Raw genomic sequence first — 22,422 nt, forward strand, 5'->3', positions numbered from 1 at the left:
TTCTTCACAGATACAAAAGCACATTCTGACAAGATTCTGGGACTCCAGAAATCAAAGGAAAATCTTAAAAGATTCTAGAGAGAGAGAAAAGAAGACCATATTTCCCTAGAAGTAGTTTTATATGACTATGTCAATTATCTTTTCTAATACTTAGTTCCTTAAAACTCACCCTATTATATGAGACATGAACTTGATTATTTTGTAGTTAATACATAGTAACAATTTATTTGGATTGAATATGGACTATGTATGAGGAGTGTATGTGTGTGTGTATGCTTGTTAATAAAATGAATTCCAACTGTCAAAGAAAGGGGAGCCAAAGACAAATGCTGTAATTTATAATAAAATAACAATTAATTTATTGGAATTTTATACAAAATAGACTGGTCACATAGCATTTGAACTCTTGTCTCAAGTAATAAACATGCAAAAAGAATTAAGCATAAGATTATTCAAGTAAAGACATACCATTACTAACTAGACTATTTCTAAATAAAGAAAGCACCACCAAAAACAATCATGTTCTTGCTAATTTCCTTTATACTTCCTATATAGATTTCTTACATATTGTTTTATTGGCTTTAGTTTTATACCTTTGGGATTGGAGACATAGTATGTATAATAAAAGTGACATAAGCAGATGTGTTGTTTTCTTTGTAAATTTACCTCTATGGGGAAAAAAAATACAAGAATATTCATGAAGTATTCACCCTGTACCCACCTACTGGAAAGAGTGGTCAGGGAGTCCTAAAGAGAATCTATTTGACTATCTGTTTTATAAGACATATTCCTTCGACCATGCAATCACTGAGTGTCAAGAAACAACACCAGATCATGTTAAGATTTTATACACTGGACATCTAGGGCTCAGGACCTATTCGTTCTGTTGTTCTTGTTGGATGCTGCCTTTTAAAAAAATTTTAAACATGATTCTAGATAATAGGAAAGGAAACTGAGACACAGGAATGATATTTAGTCTTTAGGTTCCGGCTGGTTGTGGCAATCATGTTCATTCATTGTCACCTTCTTCCCTCTTGGGGACCTTTAAAGAAAACAAGATTAGGGCATTTTATAGTTTCTTTCACTTGGACCTGACAGAGGTTAGCACTGAAACACAAAAGGTATTTCAATAGAAAGAACTAGGAATAACAAATGTTTGTCTTGGGGAAAAATAAAAGAACAAAGATATTTACCTCACTCACTGGACTACATTCTCTTTACCAAACCTGTTTTTCCTGACAATCCCGCTGAACATATCGAAATACCTATTACTCTTAAGCTTTGCAGGAAATAATTTGGGGAAATGTCAATGGAGTAAAGAGGTAGAAACTGGAGGATAGAAAGAAGACGATGTTTTTCATAAAACCTCTTGTTAGTTTCTTCACTGATATTCTTCAACCTTCCATATTCTACCTGTTTTTGTTACTCATGTATATGGTATAAAATCTCATGCTACTTCCTGGTATTCCTATTATATTTATGAGAAGCTTTTTATTGCTCTCAGTGGAGCAAAGGACATTTGCCTACTGAATTCTGTCTTGATGTCCTTTCTGCTTTGGAATAGACCTTAACTTCTGATTTTATCTGTCTGGATACATTGTCTCAATCTCTTTCTATAATTAGGCAGTTTATCCAGTTTTATCACAAAGATGACAAACAGACATTTAGGCTTCGGGTGAGCAGAACTTTCACTGGTATAGTCATCATTTACATTCTTAGCTAGAATGCTGCTCAGTACCTCCCAATATGCAGAATCATCAAAGAAGAATTCCATAGATGGCTGGACACAGACAATGAACCTGAGAATTAAACCTATAAGATTAGGGAGAAAATAAGGCATGTTATGATGCTGAAGAGGAAAACTTACTTGCATAGTAATAAAAATACTACTGTAAGTTACAGGGCAACTTTTGATCTTGGTGTCTGAGTTCAAGCCCCACATTGGGTATAAAGATTACTTAAAAATAAAATATTAAAAAAAAACATATATATGTTGCTATAAAATCATCCCCTTGAGCTTACGTGATTATTTTACTTACTGTCAGAACTTTAGAATATTTTCAAATTTACCAGTCGATATGTTTATCATCTATCATGCTGACCACATGCAGCACATGGAAGTGTTTACTTTTCATCCTGACCTGTGATCAGCCCTCCAACAATTGCTGTTCCAAGGGAAGATCCTAGAGCAGCTGCCTGCATCAACATGGTAGTCCTGGTAGACCTAGGAAGCCAAAAGAAAAGACCAGTGTTGTTTTTCCAGAGTACCAGCAAACAAATCTCATTCCCCGAGGGAGTGGATGCTCGCCATCTTCAGGCCAGAGCGCAGCATTACACCAGCAAAGAAACAATTTACAATTTTTGTTTTATTTTGTATTTTTATTTTGTATGTATATTTTATATTATATGTACATTTTATTTTGTTTTATTTTGTATTTTATTTTATTAAATTCTTGGGCAATGTTAAGAAGTCCTCATAAGCACTCAAGCAAAAATCACATTTTTCTTTAGGAATGATGAAAAGATCTTCCTTAGAAAGTTTAGTATTTTCTAAAAATATGGCACCAGGCTCTGATCTTCGATCTGATCCATTCAACAAATATTTATTGAGTCCTCACTCTGTGCCACCTTCCCTTCTAGACATTGAGGATGGAGTAATGTACAAAATAACATGAGTGCCATCTTTCCTCATCCCACCGCAAAAGGAAAATTGCAGATTAATTAAAAATCACTAAGATCAGGAAAGCTAATTTTAGCATATAGTGTAAAGATAACTCATTGAATATATTTTAAAAATCTCTGTAAGTCATTTTAGACACAGTTACCTTAAAACAAAATTAGTAAAAAAAAAAAAAAACCTCATAATTTTTGAGATTGGAAGAATGTCATAAAAAACTATTGAAATGCAGAAGGCTGGTATAGGAGTGACAAAAAAAGAACTAGAGATGTGAAGACCTCCTTAGCACAGCACCTTACCCTTAGCAGAAAATTCATAAATAGTTGTTGAAGGACTAAATGTGTGATTATGGGAAAGCAAACAATTGGAAAATGAGAGTGTCTTGGTAATTCATCTTTGGTATGTCATTTTCATCATCCAAGAGAAAGAATGTACTAAACTCAGATTTCCATTTTCTCTTTTTATTTGAAGGGTTTAAACTTTTTCTACTATGTGAAAATTGTGCTATTGTACTGGCAACACATACTCATTTTAAGAGTATGAGAAAACATTAATCCAGAAAAGGAAGGGAAAAAGTTTAATTTCCCTCAAATCTTAATCAGTATAAAAATGTAAAATAGAGACATATATTTTTATAAAAAGCCAATCATGTTATAATACTAATTTTCCCATTAATTCTTCAGTGTCCTTTGATGCCAGTAAATGTAGACCTGGATCATAATTTTAATTACTCCCAAATACTACACTCTAAAAATATACTGTAATTATAGTCCTGAGTTTGGATACTTAGGTTGCTTCCAATGTGTCATATTTTTTAAAATGCTGTGAGAACACATCCTCTTATGAACATGCTTATGAATTTGCCCAATAATTTCCTTAAAATAAAACATATCTAGAAATGAAATTTTTAGTAAAAGTTTATATACTTCTTAAGGGTCATTTGAAATAGAAAAACGTATAATTCATATCCCCATTTCTCTACATTAGCTACCATTCAGTATCATGATTCATTTCATCTTTATCAACTTGGTAAATGAGAAATTGGTAACGTGTTAATTTGCATTTCTTTGATCACTAGTGAGATCTCACATTTAATATATTTTTACTCATATGATACTTTTCTTTTGTAAATGGCCTGTAAATTTTACCAGAATTTGCCAACATTTTTTCCAAGGTATTAAAAGATATTTTTGATAAAAAATGTTCCCTGATAAAATGGGCTTGGGAAACATGAGGTTTAACAAAATTAACTGCATTATTAGAATTAGGCTGCCATAATGTGCACAGATAACATTTAAGAATCCTTACTTTTCCTTGTTCTATGCTTACCAAGAAACCCGATTTGTGTTTTACTCTTCTGAATAGAAATATCTGAGTAAATAGTCTTGGCTCTTGGCCAAAATATTTTAGCTGGTGTGTGAGATGTGTGTGAATTTCACTTATGTGACTAGGCCTTCCAAGGCTTGTCATCCACCCCACTTCCAAGTCCCCCTGAGCATACTGAGAAGTGGCTGATCAACCTGAACACCCAAGAGCTTGACTCTCAACTACAGAACCTACCCCAAGTCCACCCAGTGAGACCCAGCCTGTGAGAGCCAGATAGTTCTTGTTTTATTGCATCCATACAATGGGTGCAGGCATGATGCTCAGTAATTCCTTTATTTCTCATCATGAGGCACATCTTAAAAGTGTGTACACACCATAGCACTTAGGAGTTGAGCTCATGGACCCATGTTTTTGTCATGCTTGATTTGCATTCAGCATTCAGACATGTTAGTGTTTGTCTCATCAGCATGTTAGGTCCCAGAGAAAGCTGCAAGAAAATGTGGCTATTTCTGGGGTTGTTCTCCAATTTTGCAAAGGGGACAAAAAAAAAAAAAAAAGAAAGAAAACAAACGGAAGAAATAGGTCAGCTCTAGACATGAAAGTGGAAGCCAACTTTCTATTGAGTAGAAAATATGATTAAACAAATTTTTTCAAATATTTATCATGACTGGTCTCAACAGAGTTGAATTTTAATCTGTGAAAAAGAAAGAAATTTTTCTCTTCAAATTATTAAACTCTAACCAGTAGTCACTCTGAATCATTTTCAAACATTTTCACCTTTTCTTTTATGCTTTAATGTGCTTTAAAATTTAAAAATTTAAAAATTTACATTTAAACTTTTAAATGTAAATTTTAATTTTAAAATTTTAAAATTGAGAGTTTTAATTCCTGCTTCCTTAATCCCTGAGTGATCTGGACTCTGTGGATGATGTTCATATCAAAGTTTTCCAATCTTGTTACCTAAAAGTGACAACTGATGGCCTTTGACATCACTTTTGTTGTCCTGGATTTGACTGATAACTGTTCTTCCTCCGGCCCTTTAAATATTTATGACCTCTCTTGGAAGAATCTAAGTCTGTTAGAGCTTGAAAGGATTTTAGAGAATAGATACTATAATTCCCTCATTTTACAGAAGAGGAAACAGAAGTTAAGTGAGTTGTCAAAGGCCCCATTATTAGAAAATAGCAAAGGCAAAGTCATTTGCCCGGTTTCCTGATTCCCCAGATCCAGCGCTCTTCATGTTATGCTAACTCATTGTTCGATGTGTTGATTGTAGGAAAGGACTGCTCAGCTCATCACAGATGTCCCCTCCTCCATTTTGGTGAGACTAACTAAAAGAGTAAGCCTACTATAATCTGACTGTGATTATCATATGGCCCTGTGAGGATACACTTGCCTGTGGTAGAAATATTTAACTGAACACTTAATTAAAACAAACAAAAACCAACCACCATTAATAACCTTAGTTAAGACATATCTTTCCACCCAACTTTATCCACCCAGTCGTGTCTCTTTGGCTTCAGTAAGGATGATACCGTCGCCTGGATTGCTAAAGAAAAACCTATCTTATTACCAGATTTCCCCCAAGAGTGAGATAAAACATCATTGGACCTCAGGGTGCAGAAAAACCCATTCTTTAACTCACGCCTTAGATGCTCCCAGTTCTATCGCCACAATGCTTGCGAGGCCTCCTATCACACCAGGTAAGCCATGCAGGTTATGAACACCGCATGTGTCATGGATCCTCAGTTTATCAGTAAGACATGGCTAAAATTGTAAAAAGAGGAAGTTTATTATTTTGTTAGACATACTGAAGTCAATGACTATGCAGGAAAATTTTATCTGTCACCCCTTTCGCCATCCATATCTATAGCCCACTTAAGTCAAAGAATCTGAATATGTTGGTGGCAAAACTACTTATATCAGTTTTTAGTAGATGGATTTGAAGGCAGGTGATTTCAAGTCCTCCTCCTTCTGACATACTGATGATATTCTAAATCCCCTTAAAAGGACACAGAGTGCTTTATTATGCAAAACAAGCAAACATCATCAACAACAAAAACTTTAATGAAACGGCCCCGAGGAAACGAACACCCATACTTAACTTTCAATTCACACTAATTTTTTTTTTTAAAGATTTTATTTATTTATTTGACAGAGAGAGATGACAAGCAGGGAGAGAGGCAGGCAGAGAGAGAGGCAGAGAGAGAGGAGGAAGCAGGCTCCCCAGCGAGCAGAGAGCCGGATGCCGGGCTCCATCCCAGGACCCTGAGATCATGACCTGAGCCGAAGGCAGCGGCTTAACCCACTGAGCCACCCAGGTGCCCCCACACTAATTTTTTTAATAATTTAATAATATCAGATTCTTTCCTGGTGCACAAAAGAAGTCAAGGAAGAGTAGAAACCACTGGATCCACAACTGTGAGCCGTATTTCTGATAAGAAGGGAAATGACCCTCGAAGAAGGAGGGGTGATGATAAAAGGAATTTGCATAGTTTTTCCCCGCTGGTAGGATGTCAGAAGATGATGGTACAGATTCAGAGTTTGACTGAGAGCACCTGTCATACTTACAGTCAAAAACTTGAAACCAAGCACGGAGACAATTCCTGCAGTGCTCCCAATGATCATAGCACCATATGGGTGAATCTTCATGTCTGCACAAGTGCCCACGGCAACTCCTCCAGCCAGGCTTGCATTCTGAATGTGGACCTATGGTTAGCACAGAAACTTGAATGAAGTGAGCTGAACGAGGTCGGCTTCAGAAGGAATGAAGTAATCTATCTAGGGTCTATTCCCTAGATAGACTCCATGGTCTCCATGGACTCCATGGTCTATTTCTCAGTTCAAAGGGCTACTGATTCCTTTTTAAAAAGAAGGTTCTTTGTAATGACAAAAAGCCTTTCTTCCAAATGGTTGACATTTGATATCTTTCTCACTGGGGTTCCTCAGTAGGGACTGAGCAATCAGGTTAGTGGGACCGGCTTGGGGAGGGATGAGAGGAAAACCGAAGAAGTTGTGATGGAAGGCTTGGTGCATATAATGTAGTTATTCTAGTAGTGGTATGACTGTTTATTCAGTATGGAAATGCATTTGTGGTTATTATGAACCAAAAGTGGCTGGTGTGTGTTTGGTGGAGTTTTTGACATTCCAATATTCAAAGAGGGAATGTAGAGACATCAAAATGTGCACATTGTAAATAAAAGACAACAGTTATGGCATTCCAATATTCAAAGAGGGAATGTATATGTGCTGCCGAAGCGAGCACTCAAAGAGGGAATGTAGAGATCAAAATGTGCACATTATACATGGAAGACAACAGCTTTCACAAGCGTCACTGTATTGAGAATATTTGAAGATGGTGGAAAGAGTAACCAGTTGCCATTTACCAGAATTCCTCAGAAGAATCATGTTCTGGCTGTTCTTCCTAAGGAAGAAGTCTCACCACTACTTTTAAGAGAGGACTGAGCTGTACATGTATTTTTTTATTTCTTTTTTTGTTTTCAATTTTCTTTCATTAAACAAATTGTACAGCATTGAAATCTATGTCTTTAGCTCCTCTTGAAGAAATTACAATATCTTTTTCTTCCCTCAGGCTGGAAAAGAAGAGCAGCTGATGTGTGGATTATTCCTTCACAGACATTTCTCTAGTTCATAGGAAAGAAACTCAGAAGACCAACTTGGGAGTGTTAAAAAAAAATGTTGTGTTCTGATATCATTTTAAACTTGTAATAGCTGTAGAAATACTGCAGAGTCTCCATATATCCCTCACCCAGCTTCCCCCAAGGTTAACCTTTTATGTTATCATAGAACCAGGAAAGTAGCATTGATAGAATACAATCAAAGGTTTTACCTGAATTTTACCAGTATTCCCATTAATGTCCTTTTTTTTCCCTCCAGAGTCTTATTCCAGACCCCACATTGCCTTTAGTTGTTATTTGAGAGGAATATTTACAGTTAGGAAAACAGACTTAACTCGTACCCTCCTCCTATTCTCTGTTTCTATTCTTGGCAAACCTGTTTCTAAGGAAGATTTCCTAAGACCTGGGAGATAGTCTACTCCATCATTAAAGAAATATGCCTCAAATCTTTGATTTTTGAGTAACTATGTTCCCTAATGGACTGTATATTCCTTGAGAACACCCTTTTGATTTGCCACAATATAAATTTGATGAAGAAACAAATGAACATTATTTTTAAAATATTCTGCAAGGTTTGCAGTGTTGTGATTTGTTGCGGCAGCTCAGCAGTGAGGCAGAAATGACCTACTCATCTGGGCAACCATCAGTGTCACTTAGCAAAGCTTCCATGGTGGTTAATATGTACTGACCATATCGAGCTTGCCTCTCTTCCCCACAAGGCTGGAAACTGCATAGGCTGTGAGCACACAGGCAACAAGAGAGAAGTAGGTATTTACGATGGCCAGGTACTGTTGCTCTGTAGTTTCAGCGATGGCTGAATTAAAACTGGGCCAAAAGATCCAAAGGAAAAGAGTCCCTGTCATAAAGCACAGAAAGGGAGATTAGTGCTGGATATGGAAGACAGTCCAGAGGAGGCTGTTTGCCTTGGGTCAACTCTACTCACCAATCAGGCAAGTTCATCTCTACTCACCAATCATTGCAAACAAATCTGAGTGGTACACAGACTCCTCCTTCTCATTCTGCCTTCTCAAGCCTGACTGATATAGGACACCTGCTACCGCCAAGCCAAAGTAGGCCCCAAAAGCGTGGATCGTCATTGATGCTCCAATGTCAGAAGCCTGAGGGGCAAAACATTCATGTTTTTAGAAGTGAAACTGAATCTAACTACAGGAGGAAAGTCAATGAAAGGACTGCTCATTGGTTAAACATTAGAAGAAATTAAAAGAAAGAAAGAAAAAAGAAAGAAAGAAAGAAAGAAAGAAAGAGTATGTCAGAGAAAGAATAAAAGAAGATAAAATAGGATAGTGATATTAAAAAAATATATAGGATTTTGAGACATGCAGAACTGACTTCCAATGCTAGGTCAGGTGCCTCCTTGCAATGTGACTTCAGACAAATTATTATATTTCTCTGATTCTCTACTTCTGTAAAGTGGGAAATATTACCAGCTAATATATTCGTGGTGAGACTTAGTGAGGCCATGTTTGTAAAGTGCTAGGTCTTTGTGGACATTCAATTCATTTTAGTTAACTTCTCTAGGTTAGGGAAATTCGAAATGAAATGATAGGCACTGCCCTTATTTCAAAAGAAAGATGCTATTTGCATTCATTTGACATTATAGTTAAGGCTCATTTAATTACAATTCAAAGACTTGAAGCTTTAAAAAGCCCGAGTTTTCCCCATATTTTTTTCACTGTGCTATATGATGATGTGAGAACCAACTGATGTTCAAGATTCATTTGAAGCAACATATTTAGGTCCCTCTTTAGGACACTGTATGAATTTGATCTGGTCTTCTACAGTCTCCTACCCCAGGAGGGAAAGGTTGAAGTGCTAAACTTGATTCATAGCTCCTCTTGTACTTATTAAGGTAGGAAAATAATGCAAACTTATTAATTTATTTAGATATTCATACTTGATAAACTCCTATGTACCTTTCAGGTCCAGCTTAACTACCACTTCCTCAGAGAGGCCTTCTTTGATTCCACAATCTAAGTTAGGTCTTCTGGTTATGCTCTCCCATAGCCCCTCTACATATTTTTCATAGCATGTATTTCAATTTATAATATTTGTGTGTGTGTGCATGCACCTGCCTATGGGTGGGTAGGTGATAAATGATTCTCTATTCAAGGTCTGTCTTCTCTCACTGGACTGTAAACTCTATAAAGACAAGGACATTAACTATTTTGTTTGTCAGACTCACCTGGAAAGTTTTCAGAAACATATTCTGTGGACAGAGTGGGAGGTGAGTGGGGGGATGGGTGAAATAGGTGATGGGGATGAAGGAGGGCACTTGCTGTGATGAACACCAGGTGATGTATGGAAGTGTTGAATCACTGTATTGCATACCTGAAACTAATATTACACTGCATGTTAACTAACTGGAATTTAAATAAAAACTTAAAAAATGGCTGTGGAATTAAATGTTCAATAGAAACGAGCAAAATACTGGGGAATGCCCAGAAATATCCTCAGGGGAATCAATGTGATTTTTCATGGAGGAGAAGAAATTTGATCTAGGCTTTAACACAAGCCTTAGACCAGGCTAGTCAGGAGTGCCTGAGTGGCTCAGTCTGTTAAGCCTCTGTCTTCAACTCAGGTCATAATCCCCAGGGTTGTGGGATTCAGTCCTTTGAGTCTTGCTTCTGGATCCTTGCTCCTCCCCCTTTCCTGCTAGTGCTGTCTGTCTTGCCTTGTTTCTCATGTACTCTTTGTCTCTCACTCAAATAAATAAATAAAATCTTAAAAAAAAAAAGGGGCTAGTCGTCCAGTAGTTGAAATATAATAGGAATTGATCATTGATAGTAAATATAACTTAATAAAAAGAGTTATGGAGTTAGTAAAATCTGGGTTTGAATCCAGATTTGGATCAGTCATTCAGCACCTGTGATCATTAGTTGTAATTTGTACAATAGTAACAGCATAATACCCAGGTTATTGTATGGTGGTGACAATGAAATGAGGTAATGTTGATAAGACTTCTGGTTTATCAAAGGCACTCAGATAATGATGGGTATAATTACACTTGCTATTCTATCATGCTCACCAATCTTTTTCCCTATGTAGAGTAAGCATCCTTTGCGTGTAATCAGAACTGATGTCAAAGCTACTAAGTATAAATCATCTAATCCTTACCTGAAATATCTCACCAACCACATATTCATTGCCAGCAAAGACAGCGATTTCTAGTATTGTCATGATCAGCATTTGGACTGGGCTTATTTTTCCCAGGACAGCTCCAAAAGAAATTAGGACCGTGGCTGTACTGAAGTCTGCATTTATTATGCTGAGGGAAAAAAAGAAAGAATAAATCCAATAATATGCACACCCAACACAGAACTGTGAGCTTGGATGAAGCACAGCATTCCTTTATCCAGCATGCAAGGGCCTCCCCCCAAACACCACATCAGGAGTTTGTCCCAGGTACCCTTACACACCCTCATTTCCTTACTCCTCCTCTTTTCCATCTGCTATACATTCTGGTCACTCCAGCATTTCCTTTACTTTGACCCATCTGTTCTTGATCTCATTTAGGTTTTTCTTTATTTTTATTGATCTGATAAATGAATTATTTTCTACAGTGTTTACATTTCAAAATGTAAATACAGACATGTAGAAAAAGAGCTAATGGAGGCTTTTTGCTCCCTGTAGCTGAGATGGAAGGAATAACCTTCAATGAGATAGGATTTCTCATGTCCTTAAAGTCAAACCAGAGAGGATATAGGCATGAATGAATGACCCAGCTCAGTAGAGCACAATGTCGATTCACATCCTGGGGTCCCAACAATATTTCATTGTCTCAGGGAGAGAGTGTGCCAGCTAGTTCAGAGGCTAACAGACAAGAGACCACAAAGAGAAACAACTGCCCTGAAAACATAATTTTGAAAAATAAGGGATGCTCACTTTTTGATTCCAATGTATATTGTCTGTCCTTTGTTGTGCAAGATCCCCTGAATAAAAGTGCCCCATTGGAGGCCCAAAGCAGCAATGAGTAGATTGATGCCCACACTACTAAAGCCATATTTTTTCAGGAAGGTCATGAGGAAGCCAAACCCAACAAGTATCATTACATGCACATCTTGGAATACTGGAAAAAAAAAAAGAAGGAAAAAATTATGTTTTAGGGGAGAACGAAGAAAGGGTTGCTTCATAATATATCCCATTTATTAAATGTTACATCTGATATATAAAATACTGCAAAGAGAGAGCATTAACTAGGAAGCCAAAGACTAGGCTCCAGAGCCAGTCTGACTGCTTACCAGCCATGAGACTCTGGGCAAATTGTTCAATATTTGAGCCTTTTCTTGGAATACCATGTGTTCTCATACTTGAAGAGTTTTCAATTACTTCCCACCTGAGGAAAACTTTGCAAAGCACAGTGCAAACATCACCCGCTCTTGCGGACTTTCCCAGTTCTCTCCAGGAAAATTAATATGTCTTCTTGTCTTTTACACAGCATTCTACAAACACTTCAACTTTAGCCTTTGCCACACTATATTAGCATTTATTTAGCATGCATTATAGTGTAATAGTTCCTTGATGAGGTGTTCATCTCCTGCACTCGACTGTGATTTCTTGGTTGAAGGGATTAGGACACAGTCCTCTTTTGCTCCCCAAGAGTTGGCATAAAAGTCTGCATATAAGATAAGAGGCAATAATGACTAAATTAAAGAGCTACAGTCTCCATTTATTATACAGATACAAATCTGTATAGTAGCACCAGCTCTGGGGATCTTATCAGATCAGCATTCAAGTCCAATAAGGTAATGTCTTTGTTAGCATTTTCTAAGCCACTGAAAAAAAAAAAAAAAGAAAAGAAAAGGAAAGAAAAAAGACCATGGGATGGATGTACAAATAAGCAAGGCAGAGTGTTGACTTTGTGGGAACTCAGAGACGTGTTACTACCCTTTGGTCTTTCTCCCGCTGTTCTGTCATCAGGCTTGGGGGACTGTGTTTGTGGATAGGGAGACTACACCATTTGGCTTTGTCTACTAAAGGAGATGCTGTCATACACTGCCCACAGACCCCTTTTAAAGATGAAGAACTTATTCTTTCCAGTTCCCTGGCTATAAGGAGTTGCCAGTTGATAGTCCTAAATTCTCAGTTCTTTTCAGGAATTGCCTCTCCCTGGGGTAGCCTGTGGTCAATGACTGATTCACAATAGCATCCCCTGCCCTCAGGGAAGAATCACAAGGAGCTAAATAATCCGGGTCTCAGGATACCCTGTGGGGTCTCTCGCTGCAAACCTTCCTGCTACAGGTACTGATCCTTAAGGCACTCCCTACTAAACTGTTTTCAGGCTAATGTCTGTCTTAAAGCCCGGGGAGCCTAACCTGTAGCTCCTACTTTATGGGCTTCATTTCTCTCTGCAGAACTTTTCTGACCTTCTTTCCTGACACAACTTGGAGACCACATAAATTTCAAACTTTGCAAATTAAATGGGATAAGCTAATCTCTGACAGTGATCCCACCCAGAAGTGGATGGAAGATGTTGACTTTTCAGAGGTACCCAGCATTTCAAAGGCTCTTGGTAGGCATTTGAAAAGCTCTTTGGAGGCATGGGGATTTATCCTAAGGTATTACTCTATGATGAGTAACAAGACAGACAGATATGGTTGGCATCATAGATTGAGTCAGTAGGGTCCTTCAGTGGCTTAAGATCCAATCTAACTTGTGGACAAAAGCAGCACATGAAAGAATAAAGAGAATGAGAATACTCCATGATTCAGGTACACACTAGAGTCATTCACTCTTTTGACTCTATCCATGCAATGAGACTTTCAGCCACCTCCCAAGAAAGGCAGTATGTAGAGGATGAGAAAGGGAAGGATAGATTTCTGAAAATTGTTCCTTGTCAGTGGATTTTCGGGAAGTCTCATCGAGGAGAACACTGCACCGTCTTCCAGTTCAGAGAGGCGACAACGCCCATCCTCATCTCATTATCCACCCAGGGAATTTAGGGATTGGGATTGGGATTCCATGTGACCTGTTGTGGGGCCATGACCAACAAACGTGAAACTGCTTGGGTTTTGAAATGTAAGGGATGGGACGTCTTAACTGTGCTTCGATGGGTTTTTTTCCCCTCAAAGATTGTTACTGCTTATTGCCACCAGGGGGCTTAAGAAGCTCATCTATTATTTAGGTTGCTAAAGAGTTTATATATAATGTTGTGAAAACTCTTGACAGTGATTCTGTGTTAAAAAAAAAAAAATGTGGATGAGAAAGATCTGTAAACAATTAGGATTCTGTATGTCTTGTATCCTGTTCTAAGAATGTATGGGTGGGGACTAGAGAGAGGGCCATCGGTTTAGTTCTATAGTGCAAGACTGCCATTAAAGGAATAAAATGTCCTCTGTAGAGAGAAAGGAGATTGAACTTCTGTGAAGTCTTCCAACAGGTTTTAAGAATTTCCAAGACTTGTCTAAAATCAGATATTCTCAACAGAGTGTGATTTTAGTTTCCAGAGGAAATGTGACAATAGCTGGTATTTTCTGTTTTACTTCCATCTTTATCTTGCCGTAGGATATCTTGCAAGTCCTGATAATCCAACTGTGCTTAAAATGCAGATGATGATTCTGACTCACTTTCCAACAACACCCCCATCAAATGAATGAAACAAACCCGTCCTTTCCCTCTAGTTGTATATGCCTGCTGCCTCGAATGTCCTCTCCAACTCGAACCCAATACTTCCTGACCTGGCAAGCTTTTATACACCCTTCAAGAACCAGATCACAGCTGTACATTCGTGTATACCCCTCTTATTTTATTTCACTTGCTTATGGTTATGGGTTTGTCTGTTTTTGTTACTATGTGTGCTCACTGGTCATTTGTTCAAATACTGAGCGAGCATTGCCAGTAAGGCACACTTTCAGGAGAAAGTGAATCCAACCTAATTAGAAATTGTTCAGCTTTCTTCTTCTTTTATTTATTTATTTATTTATTTATTTATTTGGTTTGTTTTTGCTTTTATAAGGAATTTTACTTCTTTCACAGAGAGAGAGAGAGAGCACCCGTGGTGCTGGGTGGTGCTGGGAAGCAGAGGTAGACTCGCTGCTGAGCAGGGACACTCCATGTGGGGCTCAATCCAAGGACCCTGGGATCATGACCCGAGCTGAAGGCAGACACTTAAACAACCCAGCCATTCAGGTCCATTCAGGTACCCTTCATTATTATTTTTAATTTTCCATTAATCTCCAATTTGTCTAGTTGGTGTTGCTTCAAGCAGGATGCTACTGTGTTCTTTGACAGATGCCCATTAGTCTTTACATCCTTGGCAAAACTTGTGCTTTCTTTACCCTGACCTGGAACCAGCAATTTCTCCAATGAGCCCCTGAGTGGGGAATGGTATTTAGAAACTAGGATATGGATTGTACTTGTGCTCATTGTCTCCAGTCCTTTCCATTATGTAAAAACTATTCAATCAAAGGCAACCCCAGGGTTTTACTCGAGGCTGGGATCTTATGGTTAGGTCATAAACCACAGACAGTATGTTAATTCAGGAATAGAAACAATTCCAGGTTACACTTAGAATAACAGCAAGCAATTCCCTAGGAATCATTTACACTGCATAAATTAGTTACTCTTTGCCTATAACTTATACCCAGATCTGCTAAATCTTTTGGTAACAAATGAGCTTAATAATATCTGAGTAAATACAGAAATGCATTCTGAAATGTAGATCATTAAAAATAAATGATTGGGGGCACCTGGGTGACATTGGGTTAAAGCTTCTGCCTTCAGCTTAGGTCATGATCTCAGGGTCCTGTTATAGAGCCCCCACATCAAGCTCTCTGCTCAGCGGGGAGCCTGCTTCCTCCTCTCTATCTCTCTGCCTGCCTCTCTTCCTACTTGTGATCTCTTTCTGTCAAATAAATAAATAAAATCTTTAAAACAAAGAAATAATTATGCTTAATCCACCGTTGGTATTGAAATTCATAAAATAATGTCTAGTGGCATAGTATATCCTTTGTCAGTTTACCTATACATTCAGTGTTCCCCAAGTGTGATTGGCACACATCTGGGGGTCTTGGAGACATTTTCAGGGGGGTTGAGAGGTGAAAACTATTTTTATGATAATCCTGTGGTGTTCCTTGCTTTTTTTCTCTCTGTTGGTATTTCCAGAGATGAGGAAGCAAAATTATGTAAATCTATGGGTCCTTTAGCATGGTACCAATCCATGCTGATGGTTGTGGTATTCTTTTTTTTTAATATTTTGTTTATATTTAATTTAGTTAACATACAGTGTATTATTAGTTTCAAAGGGAGTACAGTGATTCATCAGTGCTCATTTCATCGTGTGCCCTCCATGATGTCTGTTACCCAGTTATCCCATCCCCCCATCTACTCCCCTCCACAACCCTATAGTTAAGAAAGAATCTCTTATGTGGTATTCTTAATAACCACTCACTTGTGGGGGTGGGGGGCGGAAAGCAGGTTTTAATTAAAAACTTTTTGATGAAGCAAGAAAAATTATTAATCTAACTACTGACCTTCTTTTTTTAAAAATTTTTATTTATTTGACAGAGATCACAAGTAGGCAGAGAGAGAGAAGCAGGCTCCCCGCTGAGCAGAGAGGCCGATGCTGGGATCGATCCCAGAACCCTGAGATCATGACCTGAACTGAAGGCAGAGGCTTCAACCGACTGAGCCACCCAGGCGCCCCAACTACTGACCTTCTTATATGTGTCTTTTGAATACCCTGTAGGAATTAGTCCATGGAAATGCCATTACACATAGAGTACTGCTGACACAGGATGGATATCTCAGAAACGAAAAATTTTTGTTATTGTTTGGTACCAACTGAATGAGCAGGGTTTTTTTGTTTTGTTTTGTTTTGTTTTGTCGTCCCCCCCCCCCACAGAACTCTATTTTTACTTGAAATAAAAGACTGACATAAACTATGGTTTTTCAGACAGGTATTGACATTGTCTGAAAAATGAGTGAAGTGAGGCTGTCATTTCAGGGAAAAGAATCAACAGTATTTGTTGCCAGGAATACCTTTTGACTTTAAAAAAAAATAGAATTTTAGAAAGTTTGTGTCCATCACTGCAAGCTTCTCAGCTTCCTAATATTTCTCAAGGATTTTCTGGTGAGATGGCTGGTGGTATTAACAAATATCCTCTTTCATTATTATATGATGAACTATGTCAATGTTTGAAATATTTGCATAATGGTGAATTAATATTTTTCCAATGATCGAGGCATAGCATTACAAGATCATACATGGGTAAAAACTACTCAGAGTGCAAGACCAGTAGGTTTTAATCTAATAGAGTACAACAAGATCATGGCTGTGGTTTTGCTATCCCATAGACATTACAGACGTGTGTTTGTAGAATTCTAATAAAATGGTGACAGCCCTCAAAGGGCCTTCTCCCTAAACTCTCCTTTTCTCTGCTCTGTCTATAGCTAGCAAGAATTAGCTGCCTGTGACAGTCACACTTCATTCCTTGTCAAACTGTCTGCCTCAGGACACCTGGATGGTTTAGTCAGCTAAGTATCTGTCTTCAGCTCAGGTCATGATCCCAGGGTCCTGGGACAAAGTTCCGCATCAGGCTCCCTGCTCAGCAGGCACCCTGCTTCTCCCTCTGCCTGCTCTGCCTGTTGCTCCACCTACTTGTGCTCTCTCTCTTTCTCTTAAAAATAAATAAAATCTTAAAAAAAAAAAAAAAAACCTGTCTGCCTCAGCAGAGTGACCAATACTTTGCTAGTTACCATGAAGCCCCAACACCTACAGAATATAGCTTGTTTCTCAAATGAGTATCTGTGGAGTCATTCGTGGCATGAAACATGATATTCAGGCATGCCACACTTTCACGGTTATGCCTGGGGATGGTCTGTGTGACCCCAGGCACTGTTCTGCTATTTAGAAAAGCATAGCCAAATGCAAGCAAGAGGGATGAACAAACCTATATCTGACTGACTTTACTTAAATATAAATTAATATTCTGCCTTGCTTATTTGTGAAAAACTCCTAACTTCCACCACCCTGCAATTAAAACTGCTGTAATAGGGGGTGCCTGGGTGTCTCAGTTGGTTCAGCGGCTGCCTTCAGCTCGGGTCATGATCCCGGAGTCCTAGGATCGAGCCCCCATCGGGGCTCCCTCCTCGGCAGGGAGTCTGCTTCTCCCTCTGCTTGCTGCTCCCTCTGCTTGCGCCCTCTCTCTCTCTCATGTTCTATCTCAAATAAATAAATAAAATCTTAAAACAAAAACAAAAACTGTTGTAAGACGCTGTGAGCTTCTCAAGCAGGAGCAGAGCCTTCCTGTACATGACACCTGCACTTGGCACAACCAATGGCACTGGGCAGGCTCCCACATGTGTTTGACTTGAACATTTCTTCTTAACAAGCAAGTATTTAATCTCTCTAATGATGTAGGCTGTCATGTAAGTTTTATGTGAGTTGATTTGAAATATAGGGGAAATTGTAGGAAAAAATATATATGTATAACCAAATTATGTAGCTTCTGGGCTATTCTACAAAATATTTTAACCAGAGATAATATGGGCTGAGTCATTTAGTGGCTCTAGGGTCATTATGTCTGCATGAGAATACTCCCCATTATATAACTCCCCTCAAAAAATGGAAGAATGAGAAACAAATATCATATGGGGTTTTTTTGAAAAGCTTAGACTTACCCATAGAACTGTCATAAACATTGTTACTATTCTCAATAATTGAATAAATTTAATAGTTAATAAATTAATGAATAATAAAATTATGTGATATATATATATATATATGATATATTATCACCTCCCTGGTTAATGATGTAATGAATATGCCTGACTCCAAATAGGCAGTCAGTTAATGGTAATTATTATTGCTTTATTAACTATTTCATTGTCTTCCTTATCAAACTTGGAACTAAACCCTTTCTTTTCTTCAGTTACCATTTCCAGGGAAGGACTCTGCCTTTAAAATACATTAGGTGCCCATGTTTTTCTTCCCATTGCAGAGGAGCAAACTGCTTTCCTTTTAGAAGGTTATAAAACCCAGAGTATATCCATTTACCTCTAATGTCATTCTTAATACCACTTCTTATACCTTAGGGCCCCCACATGAAATCCAGTCTCCCTTCTGCATATCTCACTTAGTTTCTGCTCTCTCCTTGAAAGTTACCTTAGACGCTTGTTGTTGTTTGGGGGGTGATATGTTTATACCTTGCAGAACTAGAGATCAATTTAAGGGAAAAATAATGTCATTTAGCAGATGTAGGTAACACAAAAGATTAATCAATTGTTTTAATTTTTGGCTTCTTATGCTGATATTTTAATAGACACTGATTCTATTCAAACATATTAACAACAGAGATGAATGCCATAGACAAGATACCTCAGCACGAAATTATAATCCCCTTAGTATCCATAAGTATCACAGATTCTGTAAGGGGCTCCAGTGTGGAGCTCAAGGGGTTATAGAATTCAAAGATTTCACACTCTAAGTGCCCCAAATGCATTCACATTCTGAAAAGCCCAAAATGGGTAATAGGAAGTAGATTGTTTACTCACGAGGATGCAACTCAAGGAATTTGTCCGCTTTTGTCGCGTTGGTGCCGTACTGCTGCTGGACAGGATTATGCTCTGTTTCATACTTGACAAAGAATCCAAATAAAACAATCATGGAAACCTCCAGTCCAATGGCTACGAGAGGGAATGAGAGCTTCATGTCTGTGGCAAAAGACAGAGGTACACTGAGGGCTTCAGAGGCTGTGGGAGGTTGATAAGAACTGAAGGACTGCTTTGTGTGTGGAATTCAGCTGCATGTTCAACTCACTCCAATGACATTGCAAGAAAAAAAAAAATGGGCAAGACTGATCAAAACACCCCACCTCTTGGGGAGAATTATGCACTGTAGTCAAGTCATTCAAAATGCTAGTTAGAAGAATACACAATGTAGATTTGAAGAAGTCGGGCTACAGAAATGCTCTATTGCACAAACGTGTCTAGAATCTTATTTAATATAGTTCAACAGACACTTATAGAGTGCTTATTGTATGGCAGGCACTGAGCTAGGCTCTATAGGAGACATGAAACTAAACAAAATAGAGAATGGGTTTATTAACTTCCTGGAGGAATTTGAGTATCTAGCTGGGAAGACAGACATATATACAAATGATTGTATAAAAATGGGTAGGTAAAATAATAGTGGCTCTAAAAGTACTAGAGAACATATATAAGGCAGCGATTTATCTTGGGCTAAGAACACTAGCACAAAAACTTATACTGATGGGGACATTAAAAATAAATAGTCTTTATTAGTAAGATGGACTAGCAGAAGTCTTCGAACACGGCATATTTGAGGAATAGCAATTAGTTATGCAAAGCTAGATTACAGGGCAGATAGGGAGGGAATGAGAAAAAGGGGATACAACTTGCCTGGGTTGTAAAAGGCCTTGAAATCAATATTAAAGATACTAGATGTTGAATATTAGCCCATGGACAATGAGGAAAATACAGCACTATAAGAGGTGGTTTTGCTTATTTAAGATAATGTTTTTCTTGAATCCATACTCAGCTTTACACAACTGGAAATATATGAATGCACAGATATGTTGAGATATATTTTTTAGTCTTAGAAAAGAAGGGGGCGAACTTAAACAAGGACATAGCAAATCCAAATTCTGACAAACCGTCATTTGCAAATAAGGTGCCAAACACTTAAAAAATATGGAGACAGTTCTTGCTTCCATTGTGTAGTTGTTCTCATAACAGAATAGAGAACTTTGAGAACTTATAGCTAGCAGTTAAATAAAATTAATTTATTTTATTTTTAAGATTTTATTTATTTCTTTGTCAGAGAGAGAAAGAGCGAGTGAGAGCACAAGCAGGGGGAGCGGCAGGCAGAAGGAGAAACAAGCTCCGGGCTGAGTGGGAAGCCCCAGGTGGGATTCTATTCCAGGATCCTGGAATCATGACCTGCGACACAGGCAGACGCTTAGCCAATTGAGCCACCCAAGTGCCCCTAAATAAAATTATTTTAGTGAGTCCCATTTCCAAAATTATATTCTATTCAGAATATAAGTACAAATAACTGCTGAACCAAATTCTGTATCACAACAAATGTTTATAAAAGAAAGCAGCAAGTTTGTTTTATTTTGTTTTGTTTTTGTCTTTTTTTCTGTATTTGTCCACAATAAACCATACAATATTAGGACTAAATGATCTTTGATATTTTCTAAATCTACAATCCAAAGATTTTGGAAATAACTATTTCCCTTGTTCCTCACAGGATGACACAGCCTGTGTGGGTTTGCATGCTCAGCTGGGGAATACACATACCCGTTTCACACTTTGATTTCTGGTTCTGCAGTGGCCCAAAGATTATTCATGTAAATTCCAGCAAATCATAAATGCTCAACTGTTTCTCTTGATAAACTATACACCATGCTACAAACACCCCCAAAATAATAAAATATATATTGCAAGAAGAGCTAAACAATACTTACCATTTGCATCAACATGGATTGAACTGAAGGGGGTTATGCTAAGTGAAATAAGTCAAGAAGAGAAAGGCAACTATCATGTGGTTTCACTCATATGTAAAATATAAAGAATAGTGCAGAAGACCACAGCGGAAGACAGAGAAAACTGAATGGGAAGAAATCAGAGAGGGAGACAAACCATGAGAAACTCTGGACTTTTGAGTACCAAAGTGAGGGTTACAGAAGGGAGGGGGGTAGGGGGATGTGATAACTGGGCAATGGGCATTAAGGAGGGCACGTGATGTGATGAGCACTGGGTGTTCTATGCAACTAACAGATCATTGAACACTGTATCAAGAACTACTGAGGTACTGTATGTTGGCTAACTGAACATAATAAAAATACATAAAATAGTATAAAAACAATATCATAAATCAATGCGGCTTTAAACTTTAAAAATGACAGAATGTAGTAGATATATTGGAGTATTGACCACTGAGGAGTTCACATCCCTTACCTGCCTTTTGAGCCTTTGCACTGAAATAAGCTGAATGATGTACAATCTGGGAAAATATTTTTTTTTCTTTTAGCTCTTCACTCAAACTGTTCTAAATAGAACACACTTTCCACACATTTTCCTGCCATACTTTACACATATCAGCCTTTGGTTCTCACATAAAAAGCTATAACTTCTTCCTCAGCAAAGCCTGCTTTGGCTTCCCATTTGAACCCAGGTTCTTGCTAGTATATCTCATTGAACTGGATTTTCTCTTTCATAGCACTTCTCATAGTGGGTTTATGTGCAATGTTTCTGTGGTGTTTGTTGTTTTCATGATATTTAAAAAATGGCTATTTCCCTCACTACCTTGTTGTTCCCTGAGGACAATCCCATATCCTTTAGCAATCACTCCCTTAACCACACATTCCCTAAGCAACCATTAATCTACTTTCCGTCTCTATTGATTTCTCCATTCTGGACTTTCCCATGAGTGGAATCATATAGCATGAACTCTCTTGTGACTGTTTTCTTTTTTCTTTCTTTTTTCCTTCTTTTTACTTAGCACAATTTTTCAAGCTTTATCCACGTGATAGCATATTTCAATACCTCATTGTTCCCCATGACCCATTAATAACCCATTGTGTGGCTATATGATACTTTAACTGTTTGTCCATTGACAGACATTTTGATTGTTTCCAACTTTTGGCTATTATGAATAATGCTGCTATGAATAGTCATGTACAAATTTTTGGTGTTGACATGTTTTCATTTCATACATTGAGGGGTGGAATTTTAGGTCATATGATAATTCCATGATTAACTTGTTTGAGAAAATGCCAGACAGTTTTCCAAAATGAC

General features: G+C 37.9%; 1 protein-coding gene across 1 annotated transcript; it reads right to left on the reverse strand.

Annotated features, from left to right (window-relative positions):
* Window positions 1-332: 332 nt before the first annotated feature.
* Window positions 333-19,403, reverse strand: RHAG (Rh associated glycoprotein). The gene is made up of 10 exons (XM_004771896.2): window positions 19,153-19,403; window positions 11,545-11,728; window positions 10,777-10,927; window positions 8,612-8,759; window positions 8,331-8,497; window positions 6,575-6,712; window positions 5,649-5,770; window positions 2,142-2,224; window positions 1,739-1,812; window positions 333-1,042 (listed from the first exon to the last, which is right to left on the reverse strand). Exons 1-10 carry the CDS (start codon window positions 19,307-19,309, stop codon window positions 1,010-1,012), a joined length of 1,257 nt encoding a protein of 418 aa, XP_004771953.1. The 5' UTR covers window positions 19,310-19,403; the 3' UTR covers window positions 333-1,009.
* Window positions 19,404-22,422: the final 3,019 nt, after the last annotated feature.

The sequence above is a fragment of the Mustela putorius genome, unplaced genomic scaffold (assembly GCF_011764305.1).
Source record: "Mustela putorius furo isolate JIRA1106 unplaced genomic scaffold, ASM1176430v1.1 tig00003983_pilon_pilon_pilon, whole genome shotgun sequence".
In the NCBI taxonomy this organism is placed as follows: domain Eukaryota; kingdom Metazoa; phylum Chordata; class Mammalia; order Carnivora; family Mustelidae; genus Mustela; species Mustela putorius.